The following is a 20,822-nucleotide window of genomic DNA, read 5'->3' as shown; positions in this document are numbered from 1 at the left end:
ATTGGAAAATCGTAAAAAGGTCATAACAATATTTGCTTAATATAAAAGTTTTGCAGTTTGTATACACAAAATAAGATAGGTTCCCGCTAGAGATTGTATGAAGGAATATAAATGAACTTTTAGAAATGAGTTTAGAAGCCTAATGAAAAAGATTTCGGTTTATTTACCGCGGTAAATAAACCGAAATCTTTTTCATTAGGCTTCTAAACTCATTTCTAAAAGTTCATTTATATTCCTTCATACAATCTCTAGGGGGAACCTATCTTATTTTGTGCATACAAAGCAAATATTGTTACGATTTGACCCCAGAAGTCGATAAAAAACTGCAATTTTTCAATTTTCTCTTAATTTTTAACATAAAATCAGGAGGTTCCCGCTTTGTTTCTGTATGTACTTTAATGGAGGGGCATTTATTATTCTGTGCAATTAATAAAATGTTTTCGGACAAAAATGAAATATGATATTTTATTGGTAAAACAGAACTCCGGCATCCCCTTAACCCATTCAGACCCTATGTACATAATTATGCACAAAAACTTTAAAATCATGTGAAAGTTATTTTTTAGAATTAGTTTCCCTGCGATCTCTCGGTGGACTAAATAATAATAAAAATAATAATAATAAAAAAAATAATAAATAATAATAAAATAATAATAATAATAATAATAATAATATATAATTTTTTACATTACCAGAAAAAATTCAAGTCTGAATGGGTTAAAGCCGCTGATCTCACGGAACTATTATTTCTAATAATACCGCATATACATCGCGAACGAGCGTTTCTCGCTGGCGAACCTTCAGATCTCTATCTTGGTATTCCGCGAGTTAATAATTAGTTACTCGCCTTCAGCCATAATCTATAGATAATAGAATCTTCGTAATTTGCATTCTGTTTATACGAAGGAACCTTCTGCTTCTTGTCCCTTGTAAGAAAGTAAGACTCGTCTTACGCTCGCGGTGGATCTGGGACACGTTGTATGACGTCAACAGTGATAGTAAAAACAGGATAACGCGCTACGACGCCTTTCTCGATAATGCACACGTATCAATTACCACGGTGGCAATTGAGCGCTCAAGGAATCGATTAATCCACGTCTTCGCGAGAGAAAGAACCAGCAATTCAATATTGCAGACGCATTAAGTTATAAATAGAAGATACATAAATACTTTATTAAAGTCTTGCTGGTAATTGTATTAGCACCAATTATCAACAAAAAATTATAGAACAGAATTTAACGATATATAAAGTCGATTAAACACACATTATGACTTTCCATAAATTTCTGAATAATAATAAAAAATATCTGAATAATAATAAAAAAATTCTGAATAATAATAAAAAATATTCCGTAATGCAGGATGATGATCCTTTAGCGATAAAATAGAAACGAGATATGGCATGGAAAAAACGATGCGCTATCTTTCGCAAGTAATTATATACCGAGTAATTCGCAATTTGTAACTTTAAGGATTTCTCGGACTGATTGCAATCAGCGAAGATAACGGACGTACTCGAACGATTGCCGATTGCGAAAGATCCGTGACGTTAATCCAGCCGCATCGCCGAAGCGCGGATTACGAAAACGCGGCGTCCTTCGTATCGTCGAATGTATACCTGTCGTGTCCTTCGAGACCCGTCATTCGTCTTTAGCTTTCTCGCCCTCGAGGCGAGCTCGTCAAAGTTGTTCTTCGCGCTTCCTTTCTTCTCTCGATCGGCGTGAATTCTCCTCCAGAGAGACGCGAGGCCTTTCCCTTGTCCTCGAGTCGCAGATGAATCCAATAAATTCCACAGCGATTAGATACAATGACGATCCGAGCGAATGACGTCAAGAAAATTTTCGAAAAAAATCAGCTGTTTTTCAGCGGCCGGAAAAAGGAAACGCGAGGAAACAAAATTGACGAATAAATCAGTTTAATTGATAAATTTCAGATAATTAACATGTCGAAAACGCTCCGATCCGAGGTGAACAGCGCTTCTTTTCCACCAACGATTTTACAAAAAAAAAAAAAAAAAAAAAACGGCACGAGAGTATCGCTAATGTGAATCGCCAAGTGGGCCATTTCTTCCTTCTGCGCGGGAAATTTGCGGCGACCACGAGACGATGTTTCCCTTAAGTGCACTCTCTCGTCGGGAAATGTTTTTTCCACGAGCGCAACAATGGCGCTCGCGCGAAATTTTTGCACGTAACGTTCCCGAGAGCGTATAATAAACACGACGTACGTACCCCACGTGCGGCCGTCATCGAAACGTCATAACGGCACCGCGGAGGTCGTCAATTTACCTTCCATCCGTCCCTGCAATTGGTCGCCTATCGTAACAACCCACGGTCGACGCGATGTTGTTCCTCCTCGCTTCTCTATATTTGTATTCCATCTTTATGTAACGCGCGCACGAACGGACTATTGCGCGCGTAACGTGATTGCTCCGATAATGCAAATACAAACTGCACCGCTGCAGTTCCGCCGCCACGACCTGGATTATTTTCGCGATCCCATTTTAATTGCGAGGGTCCGAGCGCGCGCGGCAAGAACAATAATAACTAGCGAAGTCCGCTGTTGTCCGCGTCCACGCAAATATCCATTATATCCTCCGTTATATAATCCGCCATTATAATCATAAAGTTCCCAATAGTAAATGCCAAATGGTTAGCGTTGCGAAAGTAACTTGTTTTCTATCGCCGGTTTCAAAGAAGACCCGTAAACCGGTGGGAGAAGTTGCTCATCTTTTGCGAAGCGAGCTTCTCCTTGATCTCTGCGGTCGACGCATGTCATTGTTTATTACCTGCGACTAAAACTAAACGTCTATCCGGTCGGCCTTCACCCGGTTAACTTTGCTCTCTCATCGAAAACTCTGTCGTCGCGTAGAGACCCGCTTGAGAAACGCAGGTTCCACGTGTTGTTACATCTTACATGCCATGAAAGATCAACGTAAGATAGTTATATTCGCGAATAATGAGCCAGCCGCGGTGAATGACCGCAAAAACAGGCCTAAAATCGCCCGTTTCGTGGACAAGTTTGAGTCGATTTTGGCGGTAAATAATTGTACATCATGGAACATCAATCCTCTGAAAATTTCAGATTGAGCATACCTTTTATTACTGAGATACGAGGGGTTAAATTGGTCACTATACATCAATGAAGGCTATGCCATTTTATCCGTTCAACACAAAATACCTCGAGGTTATTTCTCATATCAAAAAATGTTTCAGATAAGATTTGTTTATCTGTTAGAAGACTAATTTATCGTGACCTCAAATCGACGTTTAAGTCAAAATTGTGAATAACCTTAAAGTATCTTGTGTTGAACGTGTAAAATGGCGTACCCTTCATTCGTGAATAATACCAACTTCAACCCTTCATATCTCAGCAATAAAAGGTATGCTCAATTCGAAATTTTTAGGGGATGAATGTTTGATGATATACAATCATTTACCACCAAAATCGTATCAAGACTCGAGGTCCATGAAATTTTTGCGGTCATTACAATCACCATTACAATAGCGACAGACGAAATGTAGGACAACACGGCATTCCGTGTGTGTCGCGCGCGCACACATCTGAAAAATACAATTACCGGGATAATTGCTAGGGAATTAACGTGCAAGCGAGCGGACGAGGAGTATTAACGAGACGCGAAATAATTTAAGCCAGCTTCCAGCAGAGAAAAAGCACGTATTTTCCTCTCTCTTCTTTTTATTTCTTCTCCTTTCCCCTCTTCGATTCGAAATACGATTCGTCTCTGCAAAGAGTATTCGCGGAATTCCAAGAATGTCCCATTCGCGCTTATCTCCAATGACGAAGCGGGAGCTATGTATATCCGGCATACATCCTCGTCGGCAAATTCTTATGATGTACTCCACCGATAGCGAGCCTCGTTGAGCGTTGGTGCGTTTAAAAATGCCAAGAGGCAGAGACGAGAGGGGCATAGATTCTTATATATCCATGCCAAGGATAATCGCACGAGTCCCGGCCATGTGGTTCCTCCGCGTGTACGAGGATCCCCTTATCTAACGCTCTCGTGAGGAGAGGCGAATGATTTACGAGCTTATCGGACCAATCCACCGCACTTTTTCGATCGTATCGATCACACACGAGCGTTACATTTCCCTTGTACATCGGTGCGAGCGAATACTCGAGCGTGAACCTCGAGAAAAAATTGTACCGTCAAAATTGTTTTATTCGGAAAGGTATCGGGGCGCCGGATATTTTCCGGATACTCCAGACGACATCCGCGACGAAGGGGACGGATACTCCATCTCCGGTTCCGTCCACCTTTCCACATTACGAATAACAGGTGCGCTCTAGCATGCGCGAATTAAACCGTTTATATGCGGATTATGCATTTGAGACTTCTGCTTCGAGCACCCCGCCATAATCCGGCGCTAATCCGACGCTGCCCGCTTTAGCTGAGCCGCTTTCCGCGCATACGTTTCCGTCCCGCGTAAATCAACTAAATTTGATCCGCATTAGATATCGCATATAATATACAGGGTGTATCTGAAATGATGCACTAAACTTTAGGAGCGTATTCTAGAGGTCAAAATAAGACTTTTTTTTCCTATGAACATGGGTCCGCAAATGAACCCCTCTCCGAGCTAAAATTCGAAAATGTGTGAAATTGACCAAACACCCGCAACGCAAATTTATTTATCTCTCAAGAGAGGGTGATAGGTAACGTCAAAACTTTTTTTTTTCTGAAATACAGTCAATTTTTAATTTTTTCCCCAAACTTTAGGGGCCTCTAGCTCGGATGGGGGTTCATTTGCGGACCCATGTTCATAGGAAAATAAAGTCTTATTTTGACCTCTAGAATACGCTCCTAAAGTTTAGTGCATCATTTCAGATACACCCTGTATAATACAAATATGAATGAAATATCGCCTAAACTGGCGATATCTCGATAAAACCTCGGCGAGTCCTAACGCCCGATATCTCGCACGCAAAAGAGAAGGTAATTAGAAATCTATAGGTGTACAAAACACGGGGATAATCCTGTTCGGCAGCGGAGTAACATGTCGATAGCAATGATACATCGCATTTTGTGCGCGGGCGAAACAAGCTCTTAAGCCGATATAACTCGGAAATTCCCCAAATTAGACCCAATCTCATTTGCGCGCGCTCGGGCAAGGCACGCCAAATTCCCGGAGCTCTTCTGAAATCAAAGTAAATTCCTGTCGAAGCTAACCTGGATTTATTCGGGAGGGGGAGGAGAAGGGGCCAATAGGCTTCGTTAAATATGTACATCGGGCTTTCTCGACGTCGGTCGAAATTCCGACCTCGACCGATAAACAAGCTTCCACTGAGGAAAAAAAAAAGTGGATTAAGCATTAAGAGAATCTGACTGTACGCGTCGAACGCCGTGTTAATAAATAAAAAAAAAAACGTTGCCTTTTATTAAATAATAAACATAGCACTTTAGTGTTATGAAATGCCATTTTAAAAATGCACCACCAATTTACCGGACATTGTTGGGAAAAAAATAAATAAAAAAATAAAGAAAAAAAAAGAAAAAAGAAGAATAGTGAGGGGAGAAAAATCTGCCGGAAATATAGTATCCGTTTTTTACGCGTCGCGCAAGATTGCGTTTCCGCGACTAAATAAGCAGCAAGGTGTTATAATAGAGATGCGAAACTCGTCTAACGCTCTCGCGCGAGTGCGACTTTGCCTCGTTTTATTCCGCATCTCGGCGCCAATTCGATCCCCTCCCACCGCGACTCAATCAAACTTTCGTCGCGAGTGGAAAAACGCCGCTTTTCTCACGCGCGATAGTCGCGGCAACTCCGCGAGAATTTCGGATAAGCCCTCTTCGCGGTGACGGAAATCAATCGCGGTCAAAGGCGGCCGCTTCCGGAACGGCGGCCGAACGTTTCTGCATCACATACCTGTGGACGACGTTGGCCAGGAGGTCGTTGTGTCGTAACCTGTAATCGACGTCCACCTTTTGATAGTTGACCGTCAGAGTGCCGGCGCGTATGCACCTCTCGTATTCCTCGGCTGGGTGGGCGCGGAATTCCCTCGCGAACACCTCCAGGATCTTCTCGCCGACCCATCGACCTTTTGTGAATGTCGTGAAAGTGAAGTAATACGGGTATACCTTACGGAGACCTGGAACATACACGGCGCACGGGAGACCGGCGTTAGGACCGATAAGAGAAAACGATAACTATCGTTGATTCCTCTATAAGTCGCCTTTAAATGTCACGGGGGCTTAATGGGCTATATTACGTTATGTTACGAAACCTAGTCGCGCGCGACGATGTGCCGCGAGAGTTCTCTTGCAATTAATAGGAGATTAAGCAGCCAGGTAGCGTTAAATGAATGCGCGAGGAATTATACGAGAATATATACAGAGTGTCCCGTAAGACTATCTACACAGATATTATTATATTCCTTGTTAAAAAAAAATAAACATCTTTTTTCTTATCCAGCACAATTCGAGAAATGCATCATTTTCGAAATATTTTATTTTTACATACGATGCATTCGCTGTTTCTTGATATAAATAATAATTTTCTTAATAAGTTTAATAATTAATAAGTTTCTTCGTATAAATAATTTGTATATAAAGTTTGGTAAATCTGTTGTAATTAAATTTAATATTTAATAATGTTGTTACTTTTAATCGCTTTTTAATCAAACACAAAGAAACTTTAAGTTGATATAAAACAAATTGTCTTATGAGCAAAGTGTCTATCTGGCGAAGATTTGATAAAATTTTTAAAAGTTCCTTCTCTAAATTATTTAACATTACGTATTGCATAGTGTCAGAGATGGGAAGTAACGCGTTACTTGTAACGTCGTTACCGTTACCGTTACTTTTTTTCGGTAACGATCGTTACTTTTTTCTGTCTGTAACGGTAACGGTAACGTCGTTACATTTTTACAGTAACGGTAACGAATTTAACCATTACTTTTATCGTTACTTTAATTCTGTAATCCTGGATAGTATCCCCTTAGTAATTGAAAAATCTATTCTTATTACAAAACAGTTTGCAAATATTTTGGAAAATTATATACATGCATGATGTTTTTCTCTGTATTCATAAATCTAAAATTTCTAAATTACAATAAATGAAAAATTGAATATGAAGAACATCAATGATGGAATAATTTATAATTATCAAATATATAAAAGTAATAATTATATTTTAAAATCAACTATAATAAATACTATAAAATAATAATTATATTTTAAAATAAATTAATTTAATTTTTATATTATAAAAAGTAAATAACGAAAAAGTAACGAATCGTTACTTTCTTAGTAACGGTAACGGTAACGAGTTACTTTTCACGAAAAGTAACGGTAACGGTAACGCGTTACTTTTTTGAAGTAACGTTCCCAACTCTGCATAGTGTTAATAAAAAGAAAATGAATGATAATTTTTATAATATTTTTATTATCGGTAAACGGACGACATCAAAAATAAGATATCTCGAAAACGATTCCGGGAATATTAACAAAGATGTTTATTTTTTAAAAGGAATAGACAAGTAATATGGTAGAATTGAGTCACATTAGAGAGAGTTAATTAAAGTCGTTACAATTATTTGCTAATCTATTACCGTCAATCGTGTCGCTCCAAGAGTGATTGCTTTTGCGAACAAAATTTACGTCAAGATTAACATAAAATCGATCGCATCCTTCTCTTTCGTAGTCTCCAATAAAAGGACAAAAAAGAAGGAGAAAAAGAAGAAAAGGGTATATTTAAATTTCTGGAACATCCTGTTACTCGGATAGCAATTGACTTGGAAATTCGTGCTTTAAACATTCCCTTACGCAATGGGAGTCCACGATATATATATTTCCGTGGATATTTCATTTTTCCTTCCTCATATTAAGTGGAAATTAATCCGTCGAGCCTCCGTTAAATCTTCAAACGAGATTCTCGCCCTAAGAGGAAAGCGAACGGCAGCTTGATTAATATGCCAGGATAAGAGGAACAATTTTCTCAATTTTCGCGCGCGAGAGGATTCTCGACGAGAGGTTAATGAAAGATATACAGCGCTTTATAAATTCATGCGTGCCACGTCATTCTCACGCGCGTTTCATAGAATAATTTGATATAATTAAAAATTATGCTCTCGGACACTTAACGCGCCCTTTCGACGCCCTTAGCCTCGTGTTGTTCCACGCTAATATCATTTACCAGCATCAATATTGGAACAAATAAAATCGAATGGATAGGAAGGAACGTTCCTTAAGTTCGTCGTGACAATTTAAGAGAAATACTCGTGAGAATTTCACGACATCAAAATGGCTTCCGTCATTGTCGCCGATCGCCCGGAGAGTAGTTTCGCCATTTCAAATACACCGTCTCACTTGAGCGGGTCTTTCGCTTTGGCATTCACGTCGAGCAATTTCCCCGCTGTTTCTCGACCAACGGAAGAAGAACATAAATACCGAAAGGAGGCTTGATTAATGTCCTGCCGCGCGTCTAGTCGAATCAAAGGCGCTTTTTCCGATTTTGTATCGCTAGAACACGTCATTTAAGAAACAATCCTTCCCGTAGGGAATTAATGAACGTCTGACATTTAAAATGAAAAAAAGCGTACAATTACTCGACGCTTTACATCGCATAAACGTTACGTTAGAACAAAAAAAAAAGATTTATTTTTCTCGACGAAGAGAATTGTATTATCATGATTTCTAACTGTATATATACAGGGTGTATCTGAAATGATGCACTAAACTTTAGGAGCGTATTCTAGAGGTCAAAACAAGACTTTTTTTTCCTATGAACATGGGTCCGCAAATGAACCCCCCTCCGAGCTAGAGGCCCCTAAAGTTTAGGGAAAAAAATTAAAAATTGGCTGTATTTAAAAAAAAAAAGGTTTTGACGGTGCTTGGTCAATTTCACACATCTTCGAATTTTAGCTCGGAGGGGGGTTCATTTGCGGACTCATGTTCATAAGAAAAAAAAGTCTTATTTTGACCTCTAAAATACGCTCTTAAAGTTTAGTGCATTATTTCAGATACACCCTATATATAATATATGTATATATCTCTCTCTTTTTCTAAAGGAATAAATTTATTCCAGTCAAAGTCGAGTACTTGCGGGAACAGAAATAACGGAAGCATGATCGTTATACAAAGACCTCTCGAGTGGTTGGCGGAGGAAAATTGGTAGCGAAGAGCAAAAACACATTCGCGTCAAAGGGCGGCACGCGCGGTTCACATCTGCGGAAAAGTCGGAGATAAGCCGACAAGAGCTGACCTGTGTAAGATCGAGAACAGAACGACGGAGGAAATCCCGGATAAACAGAAACAGTTCGCGAAAGAAAAGATTCTCGTTCACTTCGCTCGTTATTTTAATTAAATTGCCCTCGACACGCCGAAACGTCGACGATGTGTATTATTCGTGTGCTACTCTTCGCCGGAACAAGAGACGAGGGAGGTCATTTGACAATCGAAATGCCTCCTGAAAGAAGTAACCGCGCACGACTGAGGGAACGATTGATCTCTCTTGAGCTTTCAGAAATAGAACCGTCCGGACGCGGTCGGTTAGCCAAGAGCTTTTCGAGAAACGGAAGGAAATCGTCTTCGCGCATAAAAGGGGGGAAAAAAGAAACGAGATTGCGGAGGAGGAGAAAAGAAAGGCGGGAGAAAAAAGCAAGAAAAAAGAGAAGAGCAAGCAAAAAAGGGAGGGAAAAGACGGCCTTACGTATCGTAAGAATAGAAAACTTCCTCTCGACGTCATCGAAAAAATAAATCATCTTCAGCCAGAAGTTCGTATTATGCTTGTCGATTCTGTCTTAGATATATATAACAAACGTGCCCAATTGCAATGTAAAAATATAAAAATTGACCGACGCGCAAACATGATTCTCCTCTTGATCCAACATAATAGTAATGAGAAAAAAAATTCAATTAACGAGATCATAATATTACCGGATGGTATCGTTCGACGGTGTCGCAATTGACCATAAAGTCGCTTTTCCCTCGGTTCGTTTATTTTCAGACGATGGCGGAGTCTGTCGGATCGACCGCGATCGTGGCTTAAAGTAATTACGATGCTATTACACACCAATGGGACACGACCGTCTTGCTCATTGCAGCGGGCCAGTAATTGCCCCCGATGTCGAGGTTGTTCCCGGACCCTCGACATCGTACCGTATACTTTGCTACCCCCTTTCTCCTTCTCTCTTCTTCCCACCCCTTCGAGTATCCCCGCGCGCGTCTTACCATTTTATTCCGTAACATCATCCGGATTCCACGCTCTCGGTTTCCCCGTCGATACTCGGCACGGAAGATCCGTCTCGCTACGCCCACGGAATTTCACCGCGGAAATCTTTTTCCCTCGTCGACCCGAGATCTCCCGAGCTCTCGCATTGTCGACGTAAGATGTACATAGAAGTTGATTTTCGACCCGGAAGGATCAAACCATCTGATGCAAGCTTGTAATTTGAAAGGAAAGCTCTTTTTTCCTCGACAACTTTGAAATACATAAAGATAGAGCTGAAACCGTTCTATGACTGGTATATTTTATTCAATATTCAATTTTATTCCTTTTTAATAGTATCCTTTTTAATATTTGATGCCCCGGCCAATCCCGAGATGGATTTTAATAAAATTAGTCATAAAAATCCTCGATATATCGAATAAAAGAAGTAAAATGAATATATATTAGAGATTATACGTATAGTTAACCGCATTAAAATCCATTTCGTTTATTACGGAAAAGCTTCGCGCTCTTTTATTTTAATGTTATATTGAATATATTATATATTATTTTAATCTCTTTTATTTTAATGTTATATTTAATATATTATATATTATTTTAATCTCTTTTATTTTAATGTTATATTTAATATATTATATATGATTTTAATCTCTTTTATTTTAATGTTATATTTAATATATTATATATTATTATAAAATGTAAGAGAAATTATTCTCACGCGTATATAGATTTAGATATATATAATTATACCTGACATATATTAAGCCAGCATGCAAAAGTCAAATCCATCTCGAATTTCCGATTTCCCAGAATGAGATCCCGTATTGTATACTTTATATATAATATATATTCAAACTCCGACCTAATATTAAGTGCTACAGTATCGAAGGAACGGTACTAATTTTGTACAAAATAGAGTGATTCCTGGTATCGATTATCGGCCGTGCCTTCGGAAAGTCGGAGGGAACAAAGCTGCCGTTGCTGTCGTCGTGAGTCACCTCCGGAGGGTTGCCCGAGAGGAGGGAATCCGAAGGGGTGACCCAAGCCCCAACATCTCGCCCGTTTGGAACGACGCCTTGTTTTACGAGTAGTAAACCAATGGCGGTGTCGTCATGCGGGCTGCTTTGGGTTTCATTCGCTATCGATCGCACAACACATGTGCTTATGTACGCACGGCCGCTTTTACAGCGGGAGTAAACACCATCCCCCGAGTTGCAACTCGACTCGCTTTTTCTGCCGCTCTTTTTCCCCTCGCGACTTCGTTCAGGTACTTTGCATAGATCATCGCGATAAGGCGACGCTCTCTCTCGCGTTTTCTTTATTAAATTATGTATACGTAATAGATGTAATTTTTTTCTGTCATTCCGTTTCACACAGATTTATATATAATATAAAAATCTTGATATTACACTACTGTAAATAGTTGTATTTAAATAGAATTATTATGTATATGTATATTATACCTAATTAATTAATTAGAATGCAAAAGATTGTGAGCAAGCGCGTTTAATCCTTTTAAAAAGTAAAACTTAAATCCTCTTTTCTGCTACGATGTTATTAATATATAATGGTATCCTCCGGCGCTTAGCATTCTAATTTACATGATAAATTAGCCGATAAAATTTATTTATCCTTCGCGTAGATTTTATTTATTTAACTATTATTGCGTGAGTAATTCACGAGCAGTCGAAAGACGATCGAAGGACCTCATGCCCGAAGGTCCTATGGGAGAAATCCAACGAAAATAATCGTCCGTTCTTGTGAAATTCATGAACGGTGCGATGTGAGAGGCAGCTGGGTATCGCTAAATATTTGACAACGAATTTTATTGAGGAGTTGTCGTAAATATCAACTTTATCCCTCTCACGAAAAAACTTTTTCATTTGATAACCTTGTATGATCTAAATATAGAATTCTGTGCATTATAATTCTGCGCATTATCCTATTTCCGATATCCAAATTCGTGCGTTGAGTGAAATGTAAGCTGCGGCGAATGCTTCTATATACAGGGTGTATCTGAAATGATGCACTAAACTTTAGGAGCGTATTCTAGAGGTCAAAATAAGACTTTTTTTTCTTATGAACATGGGTCCACAAATGAACCCCCCTCCGAGCTAAAATTCGAAAATGTGTTAAATTGACCAAACACCCGCAACGCAAATTTATTTATCTCTCAAGAGAGGGTGATAGGTAACGTCAAATTTTTTTTTTTTTTCTGAAATACAGCCAATTTTCAATTTCTTCCCCAAACTTTAGGGGCCTCTAGCTCGGAGAGGGGTTCATTTGCGGACCCATGTTCATAGGAAAAAAAAACTCTTATTTTGACCTCTAGAATACGCTCCTAAAGTTTAGTGCATCATTCCAGATACACTCTGTATATATAAACGATCTTCAAATTATTATTACAGAATATAACTCACGCTCGTAATACATGCCTCTGCATATTTCAACTTGTGCTAAAAGATTTTTTCTCTTTAAATTCCGCGTATATTTTTTAATACGTAATATACACATACTCTCTATATTTCACAGGAGAAAAAGCGAACTTTTTGTAAAATTAACCTGTTTATAAAACGCCATATCTGCCACATCTAAAGCAGGCCAAAAAATTTTCTAGAAAGCTTAGGCTTTTTACAAAAAGAAGCTGAATTCGTGAAAGCGCGCGTATGTGTATGTGTGTGTGTACACGATTTTACCGATTCAATTTTATTTCATATAGTACAAAAATCTATCCATTTATTTATCACATATCTCGCGAAAATCGAGCGGCGTGCGGCACATCCACCTGTCACATTCTTATTCCGTGTGGCATTCGAACAGCCGAACAAACGGCAATAATAAAATATGACTTAAATCGGTCCGCGATTCTACTCTCGAAATACTGTATCGATCTCCCTTTCACATCCAATATATATATATATATATATATATATATATATATATATAATTTATAATACATTTTGCGCGTTTCGCCTTCTCCGCACGTATTTTGCCAAGCACATATGTTTCACGCGACAATCATGTGCATGTGTCGCGTTATCGCAAGTCTTTAATAATCGCCGCTCCTATTATGGTTGCCAAGTGAAAACCGCGACCGTTCATTCCGCGTAACACGTGTAAAACACATATCTACATGCGAGCGGACAACGGAAGGAAGCTGCATCAACTCGCACGACTGAAATCTGAATACTAGATGCGGAGAATGCATCCGGCGTATCGCGGGGTAAACTATAAATTCGCGGGCAAATTTCGCGCGAGCGATATTTCTCGTTGAATAAATCGAAACAAATTTCTTCTTCGCGAAAATCTGATTAAATTCCGTTTTTTTTTCTCTCTCCCTCTCTCGCGCGATTTTTTTAAATATTCAATGTTAAATAAGCGCGCTTACGTTGGCGAAACACGGCGAAACACGGTGTGCGAATTTGCCACCGCGAATAGTGTACGTGACGATTCACACGACGATGCTCGATGCATTGTTCCGCGAATCATCGCACCGCACGCGAATTTCGTGTAATCTCGATATACCCCCCAACGTTCGCCAGTAAATTTGAGACTTATGTTGCCATCTGCACAGGCGGACGTATGTAATTCGCGGGGAAAGATAAGATTAGACGCGAATGGAACGCGGTGTGCGAGACGAGTCTGAGATACAGGCAGGATTTATCGTTATAGAAGCGGATAATAAGGCATTGTAAAAAATTAATCGCAGCTGCGATCGATGCACCGCGTTCTCACCGGAACCGGGGATTTAAACGCTCACGAATATACAGTGTATCTGAAATACACTAAACTTTAAGAGCGTATTCTAGAGGTCAAAATAAGACTTTTTTTTCCTATGAACATGGGTCCGCAAATGAACTCCCCTCCGAGCTAGAGGCTCCTAAAGTTTGGGGAAAAAATTAAAAATTGGCTGTATTTCAGAAAAAAAAAAGTTTTGACGTTATTTATCACCCTCTCTTGAGAGATAAATAAATTTGCGTTGCGGGTGTTTGGTCAATTTCACACATTTTCGAATTTTAGCTCGGAGGGGAGTTCATTTGCGGACCCATGTTCATAAGAAAAAAAAGTCTTATTTTGACCTCTAGAATACGCTCCTAAAGTTTAGTGCATCATTTCAGATACATCCTGTATACATACATTGTAATCTTCATTCACGAGTCAACAAATGGCTGCCTGCGAAAAATCAAATAAAAAAAAGCTATCAAAATTCCTGTTTAAAAATGTCAATCATGTACTCCAATTATTGTGACGTTACACATGTGTGCGTACAGAATTTTCTACTGGCACGGGCTGGCTTCGAATCGACCGTCACTACTTTCACGTAGGAGTTACGTACCGTTAAAAACCGGCCACGAGTTTTTCTTTTGTCTTTTACACGAATCTCGAAAATGTATCATGTGCTTTCATAAAGTAAAGTATTTCTCTTTCCATCAATGGAAAATTTTGCACATCGCATATAAGCCGTGTTGATTCGTAAGTAGAAAATATAAAACGCGATACATCATCAAAATGCTTTTGCGTATACGTCTATTCTCGGGTTAATTAAAAAATACGCGTGTCGCCCGTTATTTTTAAATCGCAAAACTCTATTGTTGTGTGCGAGATTTTAAAACGCCGACCGTGTGGAATAACGAATAGTTTTTCTCTTTTTTTCACACGCTATATTCGTTATACTCGCCCGAGCATTTAATCCGCGTACTAAATCTATCATTTAAATCCGACGCGTCCATCTAATGATTACAGCATGCAGCGATTTATAAGCGGATCATTACGCGGCAAATAGTTCATCATTATTGTTAGATAATCAATGTATAATATACGTGAACTCTGCCATAGACCGATGTTTATCACGCACATAATCTGTTTGTCTTCCGCCACGTACAGGTCGAAGCACAAACTGTCGTGAACCAGCACACACGGTCGCGAAGTTAGACAAATTCTTCGTCACGCACAGCTTGTTTTCGTTGGTTCTACATGGTCAATTAAATATGCAAGACAAGGGAAGATCGTTGAATATGAATTAGGTCGTCTCGAACAGCTTGATCGCTTATCGCGAGCGATTCTTTCATCTTGAAGGGAGATTGGTTCCTCTCGTTTTTTTTCTTGAATAGAAAAATAAAAGCTTTATAGATTTATATTTATACGTCTTATTCTTAAGCACGGTGCAGAAGGGAAAAATTTGTTACCGGGAATGACATATGCATTCCGTTTGCCCATTTCCTTTCCCATTTTTCCGCGATCGAAGAAGTTGGTAGACATCAAAGTAGGAAGATCGTAAAACATGAAATAAACTTGCAGTTCTATATCACGATTCGACGGCCTCTGACTTCTATTACAGGCACTATCTTCCGCCGACTATATTACATCGCGAGTTACGGAATCTCGGGATGTAGCGCTTTCATGTCGCGCGACGTTACACGTTTCAACAACGCGTTACGTTTCCGATGCCATTTCTATCTCGTTAATTAACCAATTAAATGATTCAGCCGACCTTCGTTCGCGTTGATTTCCGATATCCACCATCAAATTCATCCATCTCGCGTGACATGATGACGAAATCCAATATTGCAAAGTAAATTGAAGGAACGAGCAAGAGAAAAATATCACTCTTTTTCCCGGGAGCATCAACGAATAATTATATAATAGCATACAGAAATATTTGCTGGTTCTCTTAGAGCGAGTCATCTATTCTTTTTTCTGACTGTTGGATAAAAAACTCCTTATAATTAAATAAAAAATCGCAATAAAATAAATCATCAAATTTCCAGAAAAAATTTGAATGAAGTAAAAAAAGAGAATTGCGATTCGTTGTCGTTGATGCACCGAATATGATGGAATCACCAACAATGGAATATGTCACGTGTCGCGGTTGTCGCGCTATAACTCGAGAGCCTCTAGCATCGTCTACCGGAGAGGACACCCAGGAAATATCGCACGAGAGCTTCCGACAGATGGGCCATCGAACGAGCTCGTGTTCCCGCAATCGCGAAGGGCTGCCAACATATTCTCTCCTCATAAAAAGCACCGGATGAGAAGGTGCCAAGACTCGTCTTTGGACGAGGCGGGTACAAAGCCACGAGGAGTGTCTTCGTGGCCAATTAGAGCGCCGCACATTGGCGGATAATATGAAGAGGACGGTACAATACTTCTCGAAAGATCTCAATCATGTGACCTCGAGTAAGGAACCATCTCCCTCTTACGTATTACATTTTTCTCCAAACGAATCAACGATAATTTATAATTAATTCGCTTGAAATAATATACACACAAAATATGATGCTTATCTTGAAATGATCTCTCCGGGGTGTTCAACCGGGAATAAATGCGACCTTCGCGAAGAAGAGATACGAACGAGGTGGAAAAGGGAAAGAGGAGGCCGAATTACCGAGACCCAGGATTTCTCAGCTCGATAACGTACACCGGGCTTCTTAACTTGGGGATAGGGTCGGATCTAGATTTGAATCACGTAGAAACCCGTGGCCTTCCCAATCTTTGCTTGTATGTCGTAAGTGTACGCGAATGCGTATGTGTGTGTGTGCGCGCGTATACGTGTGTCGGCCCGGGATAGCTGATCGCAGATGGCGAAGATCCCATCGTGTACAGCGCACGACGGTATAAGCCGACGTTTTGGATTTCAAAGCTTCCAAATCCGGCGTTTGTGCCGTTACGAAGTGCCTGCTACTACTATCGACATGGTAAAAGCCGCAATTCTGCCGAATAAGACTCGGCAAAATGGGACCCTGTAACTTCCATCAAAATTCCAAGTGATACCACTACCCGAAAATCTTTGATACTCTTCAAATATTTGTTTACGAGCAAATACTGAAAATTGCTCGAATCTTTCTCCTCAGGAAATAAGGAGGCAAACGGGAAATTATTCCTCGGATACGTGTGTGCGTGTGTACAACTTGGAAAGGCAAGTTCTTTTGACCTACTCTGGACAATGCGCCGCCCTTAATTCTCACACATACCTAAAGCGTCCCGCGGCGTCTTCGGGCTCGATCGAGCGTGGTGCATTTAAGGGGCACAAGATGCACGGGGAATAGGAGAGAATGGCGGAGGCGTAGTCATGGAGAACGTACGTGCAGCTGTCTATCTTCCAAGTGGCATTAATAGGTCTTTGTTTCGCCGACAAGAGAGAGAGAGAGAGAGAGGGAGAGAGAGATGCGTCGCTCGCGCAGCTCTATTATTCGAATGTGGAGCAGATATTGGTTGTCGATATTGCCAGTCGCCCGTCTAAATATCCAATCGATCGATCCCTTTCTCTGTAACAGCTCCCGTTACCCTTCGCCACCTATCTCCCTCTCCCTCTCTCTACCCCTTTGCCCTTTCTTCGTGCGTCTTCCGCCGACGGCAATTCCGTATTCTCGCCTCAACTTCCTTCTCCTCATTTCTCTCTCTCTCTCTCTCTTTGCGCACCGCAAACGGCCGTTATCGCCAACGGCAACCCTAACTCGCGATAATGAGCTCACGTCGGCGTGCCTCACGTATCGCCCGATCCGACAACGCCGGCCGATCGTTCCCACCCGAGACGGCACCGGAGCTTTTCTCTTCGCGCTGGATATACTGTACGTTAATCGCGCCCACCGACGGCGCGGCGAGAGAAACGTCGACTCGAACTACTGAAAAGTTAACCGAACGCTCCGTACGCGACCTGCACGATGCACGAGATCCCCCTTCTCGAGATAAAAGCGCTAAAATTGCGACGTGTCGTCCTCTGATCTAATATTTCGTTTACTCGATAAGAATAAAATTAGACGAGTGAAAAATTGTTCACGAGTTGTAAGGATATCGGGATAATGGATCTGGAAGGCCCATATAATTTATCGTTTATCGTAAAGTTTCAAAAATAATTTTAATTTCCTATCCTGCCTAGATTTTCTAGAACGTTAAAAAGGCACAATTTTATTTTCCTAATAATTAGTATTAATCGATAAAGTATATATTTATAAGAGATCATCTATAATGGAAACTTTTTTAAAGTCAGTTTTTTCATAAAACCGAATCTTTATAAAACAGTCTTTTATTAAAAACTTGGATTTTTTGTATAAAAAAACTTGTAAAGAGAACTCTTTCTTACATCATCTCAAAATAACATTTTAAAATTCATATTCTAACAATAAGTATGTAAATTTAAGAATGCTTATAATTCAATCCAATTTCCTATTACTTGCAAACGTAAAATGTCGTTCATGTTAAAATAAAGAAAAATCTTTATCTCCTGACTTCATAATATTGCGGCATCGGGATAAAACAAATATTCGCACAAGTATTCGATTCGCTTCAACAGATTAGAATCGTTAAATTTCTGCTCAAAACGATATCCGTTGGTGAAACTGGAAAAATGTCGCGGTGGCGCGAGTTCGCGAAAACGAAACGAAATGGAGCGACGTCTCTATGGTATTCGCATCGATTATCGGGCACACGTATTGGCACACGATAAGTCCCCCTCTCGTCGAAATGGTAATTTAATTATCTCCCGGTCAGCTTTTCCATTTCCAGCGAGCAATCTCGGATTTCTCGCGTTCCTCGCCTTCCGTCGCGTTATCGCGGATTTACCCGCCATGGCGATAATGAGCTCTCGTGTCTGCCTGTGGATGTGTCTGCGTTTGACAATTTTGCACGAAGCGAGACTACGGAAAAGTTGCGTCCCTCCAGCTCTCTCCCTTCCAAGTATCCGGTTATTCCAATCGCGGGACACATATTGGCAAGATAAACCAGCCGAATCGAAATATATTGACTTAACTGCCATACAAATAATATCTTTCGCGTATCGGAGTTATATCCGAGTTTATATATGACGCGACAGTTTTATTCTACAAAGAGATATATTAAAACTGTTCGACAAGGGGCGTACCAGCATACGAAGCGAATATGGTAGCCTTTTGAAGCTTTCCTTTGAGTTCGCCACGGGGCACCCTTACGCGATCGAAAGATTAGAATAAGCATTTCTTTATGTCGTTCGATTTGAATTTTAAATTTATAGCTGACAGAACTTCCTGTCTTATTTGCAACGAGTGCTCAAAAAATTGAACATAGATCGTCAAAAGTATAAGATATTATTTTAAGAGTATATATTATATTTTGTAAAAGATATATTTTTTTCTCGACGCGCACATTATATTATTGTATTTGAAGAATTTATCAGCTTAAAAATTTATCAATCAGTAAGAATTTTATTCGAAAACGATCGTCGTTCCTATCTAAATTGCTTCGAAATTCGAAAATAATAAAGAAATTTTAAATTTATAGCTGACAGATTTTCCTGTCTCATTTGCAAAGAGTGCTCGAAAAATTGAACACAGATCGTCAAAAGTATAAGATATTATTTTAAGAGTATATATTATATTTTGTAAAAGATATATTTTTTTCTCGACGCGCACATTACATTAATATATTTGAAGAATTTATCAACTTAAAAATTTGTCAATCAAATAAGAATTTTATTCGGAAACAATCGTCGTTTAACCTATCTAAATTGCTTCGAAATTCGAAAATAATAAAGAAAATTTAAATTTATAGCTGACAGATTTTCCTGTCTTATTTGCAACGAGTGCTCAAACAATTAAACATAGATCGTCAAAAGTATAAGATATTATTTTAAGAGTATATATTATATTTTGTAAAAGATATATTTTTTTCTCGACGCGCATATTACATTATTATATTTGAAGAATTTATCAGCTTAAAAATTTATCAATCAAATAAGAATTTTATTCGAAAACGATCGTCATTTAACTTATCTAAATTGCTTGGAAATTCGAAAATAATATAAAGAAATTTTAAATTTATAGCTGACAGATTTTCCTGTCTTATTTGCAAAGAGTGCTCGAAAAATTGAACACAGATCGTCAAAAGTATAAGATATTATTTTAAGAGTATATATTATATTTTGTAAAAGATATACTTTTTTCTCGACGCGCACATTACATTAATATATTTGAAGAATTTATCAACTTAAAAATTTGTCAATCAAATAAGAATTTTATTCGGAAACAATCGTCGTTTAACCTATCTAAATTGCTTCGAAATTCGAAAATAATAAAGAAAATTTAAATTTATAGCTGACAGATTTTCCTGTCTTATTTGCAACGAGTGCTCAAACAATTAAACATAGATCGTCAAAAGTATAAGATATTATTTTAAGAGTATATATTATATTTTGTAAAAGATATATTTTTTTCTCGACGCGCACATTACATTATTATATTTGAAGAATTTATCAACTTAAAAATTTATCAATCAAATAAGAATTTTATTCGAAAACGATCGTCGTTTAATCTATCTAAATTGCTTGGAAATTCGAAAATAATATAAAGAAATTTTAAATTTATAGCTGACAGAATTTTCTGTCTTATTTGCAACGAGTGCTCAAGAAATTAAACATAGATCGTCAAAAGTATAAGATATTATTTTAAGAGTATATATTATATTTTGTAAAAGATATATTTTTTTCTCGACGCGCACATTACATTATTATATTTGAAGAATTTATCAGCTTAAAAATTTATCAATCAGTAAGAATTTTATTCGAAAACGATCGTCGTTCCTATCTAAATTGCTTCGAAATTCGAAAATAATAAAGAAATTTTAAATTTATAGCTGACAGATTTTCCTGTCTCATTTGCAAAGAGT

The 20,822-nt window shown here is 38.8% G+C and overlaps 1 protein-coding gene across 4 annotated transcripts in view; it reads right to left on the bottom strand.

The window, feature by feature from the left end:
• LOC145973300 (pseudouridylate synthase RPUSD2) overlaps nucleotides 1-20,822 on the bottom strand; it is a 147,810-nt gene that overhangs the window by 19,474 nt on the left and 107,514 nt on the right. For all 4 annotated transcript variants that reach the window (XM_083102578.1, XM_083102576.1, XM_083102575.1 and 1 more), the window contains one exon: nucleotides 5,886-6,108. In XM_083102578.1, coding sequence (XP_082958704.1) covers nucleotides 5,886-6,108 — 223 coding nt within the window. The remainder of the gene's footprint in view (nucleotides 1-5,885; nucleotides 6,109-20,822) is intronic.

This window comes from Camponotus vicinus, unplaced genomic scaffold (assembly GCF_025532165.1).
Source record: "Camponotus vicinus isolate PSW18456_S1 unplaced genomic scaffold, iyCamVici1.0 SCAF_6, whole genome shotgun sequence".
NCBI classification, from domain to species: Eukaryota; Metazoa; Arthropoda; class Insecta; order Hymenoptera; family Formicidae; genus Camponotus; species Camponotus vicinus.
Note: the sequence above shows the minus strand (reverse complement) of the source record. Positions and strands in the feature narration are given on the sequence as shown.